Raw genomic sequence first — 17,230 nt, forward strand, 5'->3', positions numbered from 1 at the left:
GTGGCATGAAGTCTGCAAAACTACGTATCCTGATAGCGCCCTCTTTTAAATCCTCCCCCTTCAGCCCTCACAAAAATACGGGCAGCGGATAGATTTCCCTGGGACATGACAACCCGCCTTAAAACGGCCGCTTTAAAATTAATGAGACCCCGTCTTCTTCTCTTTTAATCCCTTATAAAATTATTGTTATAATTCTTGTGATTCTCATCTACTCTAGGACAATTTTTACAACAATTATGGACGAGTGCGCAGCTAGCTACATGCCTCTTCCTAATGTCACGTGACTATTTTCACCCACAATGCATAGCGTTTTTTAAGATGGCTGCGCCCACGAGACAACATCGGTAGGTTAACATGTTGGTGTTTTCATATTATTAATTGGAATTCATAGGACTAAATTTTGTAAATGAGTCAAAGAAACATCATCCAACCTCGAAAGTTCAAAACAAAATTACTATCTGCTAGATTGAGTTTCATTCTGCTTTAGTCACTAGATGGATCACGTGAGGTGGTTACTATTTGGGATTCTATGGTGTGCAAATGTAGGGAAAATATTACAATATTTTAAGTGAAAATTACAACAATTTTTTTTTCAATTTACTCATGCATACTGTAATAAATTCTGATAAGCGTAATAAATATTAAGTCTACATTAAAGAGAAAATATCATAGATTGGTTTCGTATCTCCTGAAACCAAAAATTACTGGTCTGAAATGGGGAAAAACGGATTGTTATGAAGTGTGAGTGCATCAATGTTTTACTTTCATGCCTTATGATATCTCTGGATTCTAACAAAGTAGCCATAATGCCTTAGGACAAAAATGTAATTAAATTTGTTAAGTAGTAATTGAATAATATTTTGGATTTATTTTGCACGCCATACTAGCTTCTGAATATTCAATAAAATACCAACCAATGAAAGGTGTGAAAACATGACGTTGCTCCAATGTCGTGCATGCATAAGCACTTTTAATGGCGGACTGTCTCTCGCAACGTAAAACCAAAACTTCAAAAATTTCAACACACCATGAAGTGAAAGTGTTATTGTTATGTTGGGATGAGGGTTATGTTATCACAACTAATTCTGCTGAGCATTCTGGGAAAAAATACAGAGGCTTAAATAAAGAAGCCATGTGCCTTATATCATTTTTTAATATATTTGGAGAATTATTTGTTAACCCTCGTATCAATATTATATATTATTATTAAAATTAAAACATCGGCTTGGTGATTCAATTATTACTGTTTATTTATGCACTTTTATTATAAATGTTAAGAAAGAAAAAGACTAAATAAAAATCAGATTTGAAAGCCAATTATTATTCACACTTTCTATTTAATTTTTTTATTTTTATTTTTTTGCAAATTACCATGGGTATTTTTATGTCATAATAACAAATATTTTGAATGATATGAAGACAACTGCTGGCTTTAGAGTCAAACACAAAGTCTCACAGAACACTTGTAGTCACTGCAGATGTTTCTTCACTGTATGGCTTCACCGGGAAACCATACTTTCTCGTTTGCCTCGAAAACAGGAAAAACTAAAAACAAATGGGACCAGCTGAAGTCATCGAAGATCGGTGTGTGGTGTGAAAATTTTAATGTCCATCAAGTTTAAATATATGTTTGCATACTTCTTATTAACAAATGAAAGATATTAAAAATAAAAATAAATAAAATAAAATAAAATAAAAAGAAATAAAATAATTAGTGCATCAGTTGATATATGGCATTGATCATTTTTTTTTTTTTTCCAATTCAAAGAAAAAGCCATAATACCTTGATTCAGGACAGTGGATCGTAAAATGTTCACCTACTTTTAATCAATGAAGATTTTAAAAACATAGCTTTAAGGAGGCCCAAAATGTTGTACCCCTAGTACATAAGGCTCACGGGGGAGCCTTATATATCATAAATAGTTTCTAGAAGTACTGAGAATGGGTACAATGTTAAGGGTTTGATTCTGTCTGGCCAAAATGTTGCTGGTCAGTAAATATTTTGAGTGTCAAGCCCTGTTGTCTTGTGGACCCCCTTTATAGCCCAAGTAAATTGTTTATATTTTTATTTTCTCACCAGATCAAATGAGAAATAGACAACTTGACGTTCTGTGATAATCGTACTGCTGTTGCCAACAGGATGCCGCGTTATGCACAGCTTGTCATTGGCCCAGCAGGCAGTGGAAAGGTGAATTGCATGATCACTTCTGCTTTTTGTTATATTATACTTGCTATTACATTAACAAAGGACTAGTTGTTTAAATGTAGACATTTAAAAGAATGAAGTTTATCTTATTTCATTGGCCCCTTTCTCAACGACGATATTATACCAAGTAAAAAATTATGCAATTATTATGAACTAAGGTTGAAGCCAGGTGTATTTTTTTCCCCAGAAATCCAACTGCACTGTGATGGGCTTACTTATGCACTTGTGATTTGAACCATTCCCCTCACTTAACATAAAACCAGGTCATCTATTCCTGATTCAATGATTCAATAGATTTTATTTTCAATAATAAGTAGGTCTGTTGTGTAAAATAACTATTGCAAATAATTATTGTCATACTTTGGCTTGTACTAAATATAACGCTGGATCGCAACATTCTTTGTGCTAATTTGGTTTAAAAAGAACAGTTCAATTATCTCTCTTCTACACCACATCACAACTGCTAGAACTTAAATTTTTGTAAAATCACTCCTATTGTAAAGCGCATCAATACTTTTGTATGATGCCCAAGTCTCTGACCTTCATGACATTAGAATTCATTCCATGTCAAATCAACCAAGGATTTCCCCTAATCTATCACATTTGTTATTTATAATAAATAGGGTAGATGGCCTTAGCTTGCGATCCAACCGGACCTTCTTCATTTGTTTTTATGAATATTTTTAAGTAGGAATTTTAAATGGGAATTAAGCCTAGGACAAAGACATTTGAAGGACAAAGACATTTGAAGCACCAAGTCTCTAACCTTCATGACATTTTAGCCTGCATTCAGCTCAAAAGTCATTATGTGTCTAATCAACCAAGAATTTCCCCTAAATACTCGGATTTGATTTCAATTTTTCAACGATTGATTGGCAGGGCTGTATGCTTCGTTTTTGAAAGGGCAAGGGCACCAAGGCATTTTCTCTTTGGCAAAGGGCACCCTATGAGGAAATTGTAAATTTCTACTGGAGCATTTCAAAGGCACCAAGGCAATGGCAAGGGGCAACGGAGGCAATCGCCTCCGTTGCCTCCGTGAAGTATCAGGCCTGGATTGGGACCCGTGAGCAAAGGCAAATATTGAATTTCGTTTGATCTATGACTCTTAAGGGACTGGGCATCTTTGGTAATCGTCAAAGACCAGTCTTCTCACTTGGTGTATCTCAACCGATGCAAAAATCAAAAAAAAAAAAATCAACAAACCTGTGATAATTTGAACTCAATTGGTTGTCAAAGTTGTGAGATAATAATGGAAGAAAAAACACCCTTGTCGCACAAGTTGTGTGCTTTCAGATGCTTGATTTCGAGACCTCAGATTGGGTCTCAAAATCAATTCAAATATTTTAGTGGGAAGTTATTTCTTTCCCAAAAGCTCGGTACTTAAGATGGAGCCGTTTCTCACAATGTTTTATACAACAGCTCTCCATTGCTCGTTACCAAGAAAATTTAGTTGCTCACAATTATTTTGAGTAATTACCGAGAGTGTCCAGTGCCTTTAATTAGTGAGATTCACAATAACAAACTTTTTGCTCACTTTTAGAAATACCTCACAAATTAAAATATTTTGAGTGTGATCCCTGGCTACACGGCAGTTAACGGTTGTATGGTTCGAATCCCACTCTAGTCAATTCTTTGTTCAACCCCAAAAATCATTTACAAATTTACCCAGTCAGTTTCCCTTGTGGTTTATATTGATAAATTAAAATACCTTATGAAGTACAGCACCTAGAGAGCTGGTTTTTGTGCCATTTTGAAGCGTAATACACTTAATAAGTTTGTATTAAATACCAACATGTATCTCCTACAACAAACCAAAAAAGAGATAGCGTCAAATAAAGGTAGCTGTTATCAAACTGTTTGGATATTCATTAACTTCTTGTGTTGTTTCTCAATTACAGTCCACATACTGCAGTAACATGCTGCGTCACTGTGAGAATATCCACCGAGCAGCTCACGTTGTGAACCTTGACCCCGCTGCTGAGTATTTTGATTATCAGCCAGTTGCAGGTATGTCATGTTTTGAATTAGGGGGTTTGGGAATTTACAAGACGGCGGGGCTTGTAGCTCATAAAGGGGACATGGGGAAGATTCCACAAAGAGCTAAGATTGATCTTAAATGCAAATCAATCGTAGTTGCTAAGGGAAGTGTGATGACACAATAAAAAATACTATGGTAAGACCGACAATTTGTCTTATGATGGATTTTATTGCTTGGTGAAATCAAGCCCAGAATGTATCTTACAAGACCTGAATCAAAATGAGTTGAACAATCAATGAGTTGAACAAACAGCCAGAGAAGGTAGCGCTTTATCAAAGCCCGAAGGGGCATCTCAAAGCGCTTCCAGTATTATGCCCCCTGGTCACTGGGCCTTAAATCATTCCTTAAACCATCTCAGCTCCCTGGGGAGTATACAGTCGGTGCTGCGAGTTACCATGCTCCAAGCCTCCAAGCTTATCATTCACATAAACCATCTCTGCCCTCACAGGTACCCATTTTACCCCTGGGTGGAGAGAAGCAATGGTTTTAACCATTGCTTCTTTCCACCCAGAGAAGAGAAAAGCTGAAGGTCACAAGTGTTAAGACCGGGGTTTGAACCCACATTCCGGCGACTTAACCACCAGAACTTGAGTCCGATGCTCTTATCCACTCGGCCTCAACACCCCCAAAGATCTGTCTCATTTGCATACTCAATACTCTTTAAAAAGAATTGAAAGATAATTATCAGGTTCACAGTCAACAGTTTTTCTCGAAGATATTACATTAGTGAGGAAATGTATTCAATTGAAAAGAACAAGACCACTAAGCTTGTCCAACTGTGTGTTTACTGGCCCCACAGAAACCATTTCAGTAGACCCTTCCCATGAAATGTGTAAATTGCACATTTGTGTGTTTACTGGCCCCACATAAATTATTTCAATAGACCCTTCCCATGTAAATTCCCATAGCATGTGCGCACTAGCATTTTGGTTGACAAAATGCGGGAAAATCACTCTGTTTTATATGCGGTTAATGACAGCATGACGCAAAGGCGATTGTGCATCTACTTCGAGCAAATCTCTATGGCGTTTGCCAACCAATAGGGTCTGTACGCATGCGTGAATGTAATTAGGTAGCATATTTTATGGAAGTGTCTATTAGCAAATGTTCAAAAGTTAACTTCTTTTTTCATTTTATAATTTCAAGGTTTTGCTTTTACATAATGCTCTTACTCCAAAGTAAATACTTTTTGTTTATACTTTCTATCATTTACTATTGATGATATTTGTCTCACTTTTTTTATTTAGATATAAGAGAATTAATTGAAGTTGATGATGTCATGGATGACGATGCTCTCAGGTTTGGACCAAACGGTGGATTGGTCTTCTGTATGGAGTAAGTCATTACAATAAAGGAAACACATACTTTTGGTAGTCATTCTGAAACTAATTGCAATAAAAACCTTTGGTTATAAGCCTACAGAAGCATTTGATAGTATAAAGCATTTGAGAAATATTTCACTTCGAAGTAAAATAACATAAGATTTAGATAAGATAAGAACTTAATTATCCCACACTGGGGAAATTAAAATTGGCCTCGATTCAAATACACTAAACATTTTATAACAATAAACAAACAGACAGACTGATTAAAAATAAACAATTAATTAAGAATATCAAGTATAACAAATATGTTTCAAGTTATTTAGTTATGTATCTAGGTTTTGTCAAATTCGGCAAATCAGCAGTCAATTTCATTATCGTGCGTTCGAATTAAAGCTGTTTTGCCTCTGCAGTTGTTACTGCATTTCAAATTCAGAATTCGGTCATTCAATTTCGTTTGAGTTGAGTCAAATTCATTCAGCACTCCGTTCAATTAAGCGTATCGTCATTCTTTTTTGTGACACACACGCCTCAAGAATTGCTGCGAATTTGATTGCTGCTTTGATGAATTGTTAAATTAAATAAATATTTTGTGTAATGGAATGACGCAACATTACATTTGAATAATCATAAAACGAAATCGAATGACTCTTTTCAGTTGCATTCGATTTTGCGCGAAATTGAATAGCTTGGATGTTAAATTGGCTGCTCTTTTTTCCAAATTGACCGAGAAAACCTATAAAAAGAGTTTTTATGCCCCCAAATAAAAATTTGAAAAAAACACAACAAAAATGTTGAAATATAAATTGTCACATGTTAGTGTTTTGGTGTATGTTTCCATTTTTATGGGATTAAAATAATTGAACATTTTGCCTTTTAAGAGAAACCCACACATTTGTTTTTTGTAGCTGTTCGATTTTAATCCCATATAAATGAAATAAACAATCAAACTAACCTGTGAAAATATCATTTCAAAAGCTGGTAGCATTTTTGAGATATTGCTGAGAATTCGGAGTGGTTTAGTCCACGCAGGAAGATTGATTCAGCACTGATAGCACTTCTCAAATTCAAAGTTCTTTTTCCCTAACCACATTACTTCAAAGTGAAATGTTTCGTAAAATGCTTTATACTATCAAAAGCTTCTATACTTTTAACCAATTAAAGTATTTTATGGCATTAATTTTAGGAGTGTTTTCCAAACATAACTTCCCTTTAAAGCTAGGTTCGCATTGGACTTTTGAGTCTAGTAACTTACCGGCCCGGTAACCTACCGGCCTGGTAACCTTACCGGCCTGGTAAGTTAACAGCTGTTCGACTTGGATTAATTTGTGTCCAGTAATTTACCAGGGGCCTTTCTCGAACCTCAGCTTGGCCTCCGGCTCAGGCTTGGGCTCCGCGTGATGCGTAAACACAATGGACACGCAGCTATGCTTTTAACCTGAAATTTTCGGAGCAGCGTGTATTACATGCGGTGGTTCAAACATCAGCAGATCTTTTAGATAGAAGTAACATGACAGTATTGTTAAGTTACCGGGGTGGTGCATTCACATTGGACTTCTTGTCCCTATTAAGTTAACATTGTTAAGTTATCGCGGCTTGAATAGACCTGTTAAGTTAACAGCCCTGCCCCCGATTTCACGAAGCGCTGCGACGCGTTGCAAGTGCAAGTTGCGACCGATTACACGTCGTAAGTTGCGAACTCGTCGCAGCCGCAACGTGTCTTATAGGTCTGGCGACGAGTTCGCAAACCCTACGATGCGTCGCTACTTGCGATGAGTTTCGTGAAATCGGGGGCTGTGGTGGTAACTACAAACCCGGTAACTTACCACCCCGTTATAAAGCTACCGGCTGTTAACACTGGGATTTAATATTGGTAAGTTAACAATTTGGGGCGGTAAGTTAACTATTTGAATCCAATGCGCACACGGCTTAAGTTATCCAAAATTACTTCAAATTACTAAATTTATAGGTAAAACCAAATTCTTCTTTTTTTCACCATTGCAAAAATAACATCTATTAAATCATTGCAGTAGCTGCTGCTAAAACATAGAATTTGAGTTGCCTCTAGCCACCAGGGGCCAATTTCATAGAGCTGCTTAAGCAACAAATTTGCTTAAGCACGAAAATAGTTCGCTTATTTTACACGTGTTACTGAGCGAAATTTCCTGCCATATACATTGCTTATGACTAGTATTAAGCTGTTGTTCACTTAGCATAACAATTGAGTGGAGTCTTGGCCGGTAATCTGATTTTACTAAGCAATGAATTTTTTGCTTAAGCAAAATTTTGTGCTTAAGCAGCTCTATGAAATTGGGCCCAGTCTATATGTGGTCGAATGATTAGCCTGTGGATTTTTTAACAGAACTCGGGAAAGTACTGAGTGTACAGTGCGATACACATCGGTGTAAGGGTTAAAATAAATTATACTCAGTTTATCCTTGCAGATTGCACACATGTGTTGATGATCCACATCAATTGCTACTTTTCATATTTCAAGTGTTGACAAACATTGTTGGGATTTTTCCAGCAAGACTCAACCTTTGTTTCTGTTTTTAAAAGCTGTTTTTAGGATCTTGAGGATCCTTTTATTTAACATTTTATTTCTGTTTTGGGGACAATACAGTATAACGAGCAGAGGCCGTCCAGATAAAGGAAAAGTAAAACAAACCTGTCCTCACAAAAATACTTGCCCTCCCAGAACCCTGCTCATTTAAAAGAGTAAACAATTACTTATAATAATTACTTATAATATAATACACAGAAATCTCAAATTGAAGTGCAAATTAAAGCAAAAAATTATATACAGAAACCCCCAAGTAGTCAAACAAAAGCAGAAACACCAACCAGATATACTTAAATATATATATGTATATAATAATAATAATAATAATATAAAAAAAAGGAAACAATTAAATATGTGCTTTTAAAATATTTTTTTTTATAGATATTTACTCCATCTTGATACTTATATTTAAGTGATAATTTTTTGTTAACAAAAGTCATGTGCGATCGTTGTCTTCTCTGTTGGCCATTTAATTTGTTTAATCTTTAAATGCTTTGTTCAATTATTAGATAATTGCTTCTTGGACCGAGGCAAGGCTTCTTGAGATTTAATTTTCAGCTATGATTCCCACTTGGTCTTTACTTGTAGTCAGAGAATGAATTCAAAAGATCATCATGTGTTAAATTAATCTGAGGCCTGAATTTAATAAGAGTCCACAGTAATTATAAAGAACCTTTACAAAAAGTAACTACAAAGAACAGTATGTTGGAAACAATCAAGCAAAAGATGAAAAGAATGAAATTGGCCGGGATGTGATTTCTCCGTTTTTAACCCGAATTCTGTTTTTTTGCTGTGCAAACACCTGCTACATGTAAACTGCTGCATTTCTTTACTGATTCTACACTTTTTTGAGTTACCAGTTCCAAAAAAATTTCCCCATAAGACTTTTCAGAGAGTAATGGATTGTTGTTAAAAATATAACCTTACATTATTTGTGGCAGCATCTGATAGTTGTTTGGGTGAGCTTGGTGTCCAGCATTTAAAAGCAAACCCCATTTGAGTCCCAACTTTACTCCAACCCTTTCTCTGCTCTGTCAGTAAAAAGTTAAAGTACTGTCATTGTTCCACAACTGCACAACTTGTTTGAATGGTTTGGATTATTTTTTATCTCTGCCTTATTTTCTTCATTGTCCACTTTCATTCCTTTTTTGTTGTTCGTAACTTTAGGAAGATTACAGTATTTAGAAGGTTTTGTCAATGTTCCTGAACAGCACAATCTTGATAATGGTTTGGTTTACTTCTCCAAAGTCTTCCTGCATGTAGTACTTTAAATTATATCTGCCTTGTTTCCTTTACTATCCGCCTTCTGTCCTTTGTTGTCGCTCATAACTCTGACTTAAGGGAGTTACATGTACGTTGAAAGGTTTTGTCAATGTTCCTGAACAGCGCAATCTTGATAATGGTATGGGTTATTTCCCTCAAGTCTTCCCTGCATTATCAACATTATCTCTGCTGTATTTTCTTTGTTGTTGCTTGTAACTCTGACTTATAGTCTAGTCAATCTATGGTTTGACCTAAACAAATGCAACAAAAATGTGTTTTTTTTGCAAGTGTCTCCTGAAACCCTCTAAAACAACTTTATAAACACAGTAAATGGAATTCTGTTTTGGAGTTGTGTACTTGAACTGATTGGATTGCGTTTTGGTGCGTTTGGGTGCTCTCGTCCATAATTGCTTTTGCTTTTAAACAAGTTGCTGAGGATAGTTTATTTCATCTCATCTCATCTCATCTCATCTCATCTCATTTCATTTCATTTCATTTATTCTGTTTGTGAGCTTAATCACTGTACTAGCCAGCAACCCTATACAATACAATACAATGGGTTTTTATATACATGTAGCGCCATTTCATTTAGACCACAGCGCTTTAAACGAACAATAGCAATGCAGATAATACAACAAATGAATAATAAAGCAACAAACAGACACTAAGGAATAAGATGTGTTTTAAGTGCTTTCTTGAAAATAGGCAGTGAAATTGAGGTGCGTATGGTGATGGGAAGATGGTTCCACAGTCCTGGAGCGACTAAGCTAAATGATTTATATGCAGCGGATTGAAGAGATTTGCTGCTTAGTTTATTTTCAGCAAGACGGGTTTTGTCTGATGCTGAGCGAAGCCCAGCCCTAGTTTGAATGTGAAAAGAAAAACAAGATGAAAGATATGCTGGTGCAAGTCCATTTAAGCATTTATACACATGCACCAATATTTTGAATTGAATGCGCTCTTTCACCGTGAGCCAATGTAGCTTTTTGAGAGAAGAAGTTGCATAATCATGTTTAGAAGCACAAAATATTAGTTTGGCAGCCCAATTCTGAAGATGTTGAAGTCTATTAATTTGAGTTGTGTTCTCTCCAAGTAAAAGTGCGTTGCCATAGTCCAATCGTGAAAGAACAAGAGACCTTGTAACACTGCTACATGTGTCAACGTCGAGAAACCTTCTTATACGTGTAATGTTACGCAGATGGTATGACACAGACCTAGACAATGATGTTATTTGTGAAGACATAGACATAAGATTGTCAAAGACAATGCCAAGGTTCCGAACAGTTCTATGGAGAGAGGACGAGTAAGGAAGTTTCAGTTTTAGATGTGGGAGGAAACCCCCAGAGAAATATTCCAGTGTTAATCTCTGCAACCAGGAAGGGACTGTTCGAACCCAATCCCTATAGTGCCCTCGATGGGATCAAGGGCAGAATCAGGGGGGGGGGGCAATGGGGGGCCATGCCCCTCCATCCAAACAAAAGAAGAAGACAAAAAGTAACTTTTTTTATTTAATATTAGGAATGTGACTTTTTTTTTTCATGGAAGTGGACGCTATAGGCCTATTGACCGTCAATGTATTTAATAATCGGATGACCCAGGGTGTAATCCAACAGTTTACCACTAGCAGGGCTGGGCTCAGGGTTTAAACTTTACATGTACAGCTCAAAAGCTTTACTGTACTTGTATGTTTTTTACAAGAAGAAAATAGAACAAACGTTTAGCACAGTCTAAAACTGTTTTTATTTGAACAATCTACAAATACAATATGTATCACATTTTTTTTATGTGGTTAATTATAGAAATATATACGTTGATCAAACTCAAAGTCACCGTTTCAATACCATTGTTTTCAAAGTATAAGCCCGATGCTACAATCGTCGGCCTTGTTCTGGTTAGCAAACTTCAATCTGTATTTTCCTTACAATTGCTGTTGAGGCATCCTATCAATGTTTCAACAGCGGCTACAGAATGCTCAGAAATATATATTTTTACATTTTTGTAATAGATGCGGTCCGCGGGAAACAGCAAAAAGGTATAACGAGTCTCGTACCTCATGTTAAAACATGGTAAAAATGTTTTTTCCCCGAAACACTCCAAGCCAAAATTCTGAAAAACGTGAGGTCAAACAAAGGAATCGTGATGTCATTGGCGGCTATTTGATGTGGAAAATAGCACCCTCAGTTTGCCAAAACTGGAGATCTAATTTCAAACCCAATTAGGGGAAATCGCCACTGATGTCAAGGGGTCATCGTAATAGATAAGCGTTTTGACTCTCGGCTGAAAAAGCCACGCGAAGAGGTACATTTTTTACTTTTTAGGTGTTCGGGCAACAGCCCGAACAACTCTTTGTTATTGTTCGTTTTTTTTTTTTTAGGTGTTCGGGCAACAGCCCGAACAACTCTTTGTTATTGTTCGTTTTTTTTTTTTTAGGTGTTCGGGCAACAGCCCGAACAACTCTTTGTTATTGTTCGGTTTTTTTTTTTTTAGGTGTTCGGGTAACAGCCCGAACAACTCTTTGTTCTTGTTCGGTTTTTTGTTTTTTTTTGTTTTTCTTCTTCCTCTCGCTGTCGATTGTCCGCAATAAAAAGCATAGATGCGAAGCTTGCATTAAGTTGAAACTTTGCACACTGGTAGACAATAACCAGTAGATGATACAAAAGTTGTTACGTCACGATGACGTCATCAGTTGACGAGATACACTAATTCAAAGTTTATTATTTCAAAAAATCATAACTTTTGATCTACATGAGGGATTTTTACAATCAATACATCATCGGAAAGGGCATTAAAAACTCCGTAAGCACCTCACAGACATGACCCCATTTTGATTTTGTCTTCCGGCTCAAAAGAGAGGTTGAAAATGGCAAAATTCACGTCTTAAAAACAACGTAAATCCCCCGTTGGTATGTGCATAAACATCATTTCACTTACGCATACACACAACGTGTAGTGTATTAGCTGTGCGGGAGAGTCACGCTCCAGTGATCATCCATAGAGCGCGAAAAAGCTTCATGTAGAATAGTCTTCGTTCAAGGCGTTTAACCTTTTGACCTTGTCTTCTGGTTCAAATCGAATTTATTGTATATTATCTACGACCGTACTGCGTTGATAACACCGATTCCCGTCCGATCACTTCATAACATCTGATCTACACAGGGGATTCTTACAATCAATACATCACCGGAATCATCATTCAAAACTCCGTAAACGCCTCGCAGACATAATCCCATTTTGACCCTGTCTTACGGTTCAAAAGTAAGCATTTGTATATTTTCTTGGCCTAAAAGTGTTCATGCCTAACGCAGCATCGCGACTACTATAGCTTGTTCAGACTTGTTTACCGGTACACATTATACGCCAGTGCCATGTGCGTGCACATGGCGTGATTTTCCAATGATAAGTTTTGACTGGCAAAGGGTCACCTACGGAGCTCCAGGAGTGCCATCCCACATAATTTATCTCATAAAGACGACTTATTTCGTGGAATAAGTTAACTTAATACCGACATATTTTATCTTGCTAAGTCGACTTATTCAAAACAATCAGTTGACTTAACAACATAATTTATCTCACCAAGTCGACTTATATAAAATGGTAAATCGACTTACTGACATAATCCATCTCGCCAAGTCGACTTAGATAAAATGATCAGTCGACTAACTGACATAATTTATCTCACCAAGTCGACTTACAGAAACTAAGAAGTTGACTTAACAGCCTGAACACGCGTTGAGATGTGTGTGTATCAAACCTTTTGCACCACTATGAGAGCACTCTATTTCCTAGTCTTTATATTGCTTTTTAACTTTACGTTTGCGGGCTAAAACTAAATGTAATACTGTAATGCCCCTTTAAATGATGTTTGACCAGGCAAAGCTATAAAGTAGGTTCCAACGGTTACAAAATATTAGTATGATTAGCCCGTGCTTAGCCCGCTTATGGGGGTTCCATTGTTTGTGATTAAATTTACTTCATTATCATTATGTTTGACAACTTGGACCGAGCACCTCTGAGTCAAAAGATGTTAAGGAGTTTTCTTAACTTTACAAAATTATGATGTCACTTAACCATTGCTTCGTCCTTTGGATGGGACGTAAAGCCGTTGGTCCCATGTGTTATGTAACGCATATAAAAGAAACCCAGTGTACTTATCGAAAAGAGAAGGATTTCGCCCCGGTGTGAGGGTTCCATTTTTTTGTGATTAAATTTACTTCATTATCATTATGTTTGACAACTTGGATCGAGCACCTCTTGGTCAAAAGAATTACGGATTTATTTTAAACACATGTCATGTCACGGCGAAACGCGTGGATACGAGGGTGGGTTTTTCCGTTATTTTCTCCCGACTCCGATGACCGATTGAGCCTAAATTTTCACAGGTTTGTTATAGAAGTTGTGATACACGAAGTGTGGGCCTTGGGCAATACTGTTAACCGAAAGGGTCCAATGGATTTAAGTCATGTTTGACGCCTTGGATCGGGCACCACTAGGGCAGGAGATGTTACGGAGGTTCCAAACGATATATAATTATTATATGCTTAGCCCGGTTTTGGGTTCCAGTATTTTCTTATTTTGTGTAAATAACATTATATGCGTTAAAGGAACACGTTGCCTTGGATCGGACGAGTTGGTCTATAAAAAGCGTTTGTAACCGTTTGTTATAAAATACATAATGGTTGGAAAGATGTTGTAAAATGATCCACACAAATTTGCCTCGAAATTGCGTGGTTTTCCTTTTACTTTGCGAACTAACACGGTCGACCATTTTTGGGAGTCATAAAAAACAGGATCTATGGAAAAGCTGAAAATAAAAATCATGTCGAAATATACTATTGTTATTCAATAGAGACGTATTGTAGTCACTTTGGTTGGGGAGTGAGGAAACTAGTAAAACACACACATAAATCACAGTGCTGGCTGGGACATAATTTTATGCACCTGACAAATCTATGCATGGATATTCTTTAGAAGGTTTCGCTTGTTTGAATAGATTCACATGGTTCGTTGAATATAAGGGGGTTGGTTGTCCCGACAACAAGCTTTTTATCCTTTTGACAATAACCATCATATATAATGTAACTTCACGGCTGATGGTTGCACTTTGGTATTGTCACTTTTCAACTCGGCTCCGTGACGTGCTGTCTGGTACCTTCCATACATACATTTTGTTGTGAAGATTTTAATTAAGTAAAGGCTTATAGTTTGATGAATAATATGACGAAAACAAACTTTTATCCTTTTGACAATAACCATCATATATAATGTAACTTCACGGCTGATGGTTGCACTTTGGTATTGTCACTTTTCAACTCGGCTCCGTGACGTGCTGTATGGTACCTTCCATACATACATTTTGTTGTGAAGATTTTAATTAAGTAAAGGCTTATAGTTTGATGAATAATATGACGAAAACAAACTTTTATCCTTTTGACAATAACCAGCATATATAATGTAACTTCACGGCTGATGGTTGCACTTTGGTATTGTCACTTTTCAACTCGGCTCCGTGACGTGCTGTATGGTACCTTCCATACATACATTTTGTTGTGAAGATTTTAATTAAGTAAAGGCTTATAGTTTGATGAATAATATGACGAAAACAAACTTTTATCCTTTTGACAATAACCAGCATATATAATGTAACTTCACGGCTGATGGTTGCACTTTGGTATTGTCACTTTTCAACTCGGCTCCGTGACGTGCTGTCTGGTACCTTCCATACATACATTTTGTTGTGAAGATTTTAATTAAGTAAAGGCTTATAGTTTGATGAATAATATGACGAAAACAAACTTTTATCCTTTTGACAATAACCATCATATATAATGTAACTTCACGGCTGATGGTTGCACTTTGGTATTGTCACTTTTCAACTCGGCTCCGTGACGTGCTGTATGGTACCTTCCATACATACATTTTGTTGTGAAGATTTTAATTAAGTAAAGGCTTATAGTTTGATGAATAATATGACGAAAACAAACTTTTATCCTTTTGACAATAACCAGCATATATAATGTAACTTCACGGCTGATGGTTGCACTTTGGTATTGTCACTTTTCAACTCGGCTCCGTGACGTGCTGTATGGTACCTTCCATACATACATTTTGTTGTGAAGATTTTAATTAAGTAAAGGCTTATAGTTTGATGAATAATATGACGAAAACAAACTTTTATCCTTTTGAACTGAATTCATTATTTATTGTCTCATTCTTCTCACGTAGCTATTTAGTAGGGTCAAAACGTGAGGCCAGTAACACTATTTTGCAAGTACATTTACACCATGTAATGTTAGTTGGACGCAGTTTGCTAACAGCCATTAACCTTTTTTAAATAAAATCAGTAATCATCCTCTTCAATTTTATTTTATGTAACAAGCAAAATTATTAATTTACCTATACATCATATGAAAGGGCCTCACGTACTTCACAAACATGGGTATGTTGGTGACCTTCTCTTGACCTTTTGACCTTTTAAACCGGAAGTGCCTGTAAAATGTTTTGGAAAGGCATTATTTAAAGGCTTTTAGGTTGAAATGTACACTTTTTGATGCTTTACCATAAAATGATTACACATCGAGAAAACTGTTTGGTTTTGATTTCTTTGCAATTTGACGAGCTATTAACAACCCTTTTTTTTCATTGATTCAAACACTGACCCAACAATAGCCGAACACCTAGTGTTTGTTTCTGCAAACACTATATCTAGTTTTTTTTAGTTTTTCTTCTTCCTCTCAGAGTCGATTGTCCGCAAGAAAAAGCATAGATGCGAAGCTTGCATTAAGTTGAAACTTTGCACACTGGTAGACAATAACCAGTAGATAATGCAAAAGTTGTTACGTCACGATGACGTCATCAGTTGACGAGATACACTAATTCAAAGTTTATTATTTCAAAAAATCATAACTTTTGATCTACATGAGGGATTCTTACAATCAATACAACATCGGAAAGGTCAATAAAAACTCCGTAAACGCCTCGCAGACATGACCCCTTATTGACCTCGTCTTCTGGTTCAAATCGAATTTATTGTATATTTTCTTCAAAAGTAAATTGTTGGTTTATCTACGACCGTACTGCGTTGATAACACCGGTTCCCATCCGATCACTGAAGTTAAGCAAACTCGGGCCCGGTCAGTACTTGGATGGGAGACCATTTGGTGGCTAAATGTTTTATTATTAGGTGTTCTGGCCAACAGCCCGGAACACCTCTTATTTTTGTTCGGTTTTTATTTATTAGGTGTTCGGGCAACAGCCCGAACAACTCTTTGATTTTGTTCGTTTGTTTTTTTGTTTTTTTTGGGTTTTTTTTTGGGGGGGGGGGTTCTTATTCTTCTCGCTGTCGATTGTCCGCAAGAAAAAGCATAGATGCGAAGCTTGCATTAAGTTGAAACTTTGCACACAGGTAGACAATAACCAGTAGATGATACAAAAGTTGTTACGTCACGATGACGTCATCAGTTGACGAGATACACTAATTCAAAGTTTATTATTTCAAAAAATCATAACTTTAGATCTACATGAGAGATTTTTACAATCAATACATCATCGGAAAGGGCATTAAAAACTCCGTAAACACCTCACAGACATGACCCCATTTTTATTTTGTCTTCCGGCTCAAAAGAGAGGTTGAAAATTTCAAAATTCATGTATAAAGAACTACAAAATTCCCCCATTGATTGCGCGTAAAGATTTTACGATTACATGTACACGTACTTTGTCACCACGTGTAAGCATGCGGTGCATTGCGGTCACCACGTGTAAGTATGCGGTGCATTGAGGAGCATAGTCACGCTCTGCACCACGTGTTGATCGTTTTAGTCTACGCTCGAGGCGTGCTC

General features: G+C 36.6%; 1 protein-coding gene across 1 annotated transcript in view; it reads left to right on the forward strand.

The window, feature by feature from the left end:
* Nucleotides 1–309: 309 nt before the first annotated feature.
* Nucleotides 310–17,230, forward strand: part of LOC139938653 (GPN-loop GTPase 3-like) — a 33,803-nt gene continuing 16,882 nt past the window's right edge. Inside the window, exons 1-4 of the mRNA XM_071934261.1 lie at nucleotides 310–344; nucleotides 2,081–2,188; nucleotides 4,105–4,213; nucleotides 5,492–5,579. Coding sequence (XP_071790362.1) covers nucleotides 2,141–2,188; nucleotides 4,105–4,213; nucleotides 5,492–5,579 — 245 coding nt within the window. The 5' untranslated portion in view covers nucleotides 310–344; nucleotides 2,081–2,140. The remainder of the gene's footprint in view (nucleotides 345–2,080; nucleotides 2,189–4,104; nucleotides 4,214–5,491; nucleotides 5,580–17,230) is intronic.

The sequence above is a fragment of the Asterias amurensis genome, chromosome 6 (genome assembly GCF_032118995.1).
Source record: "Asterias amurensis chromosome 6, ASM3211899v1".
NCBI classification, from domain to species: Eukaryota; Metazoa; Echinodermata; class Asteroidea; order Forcipulatida; family Asteriidae; genus Asterias; species Asterias amurensis.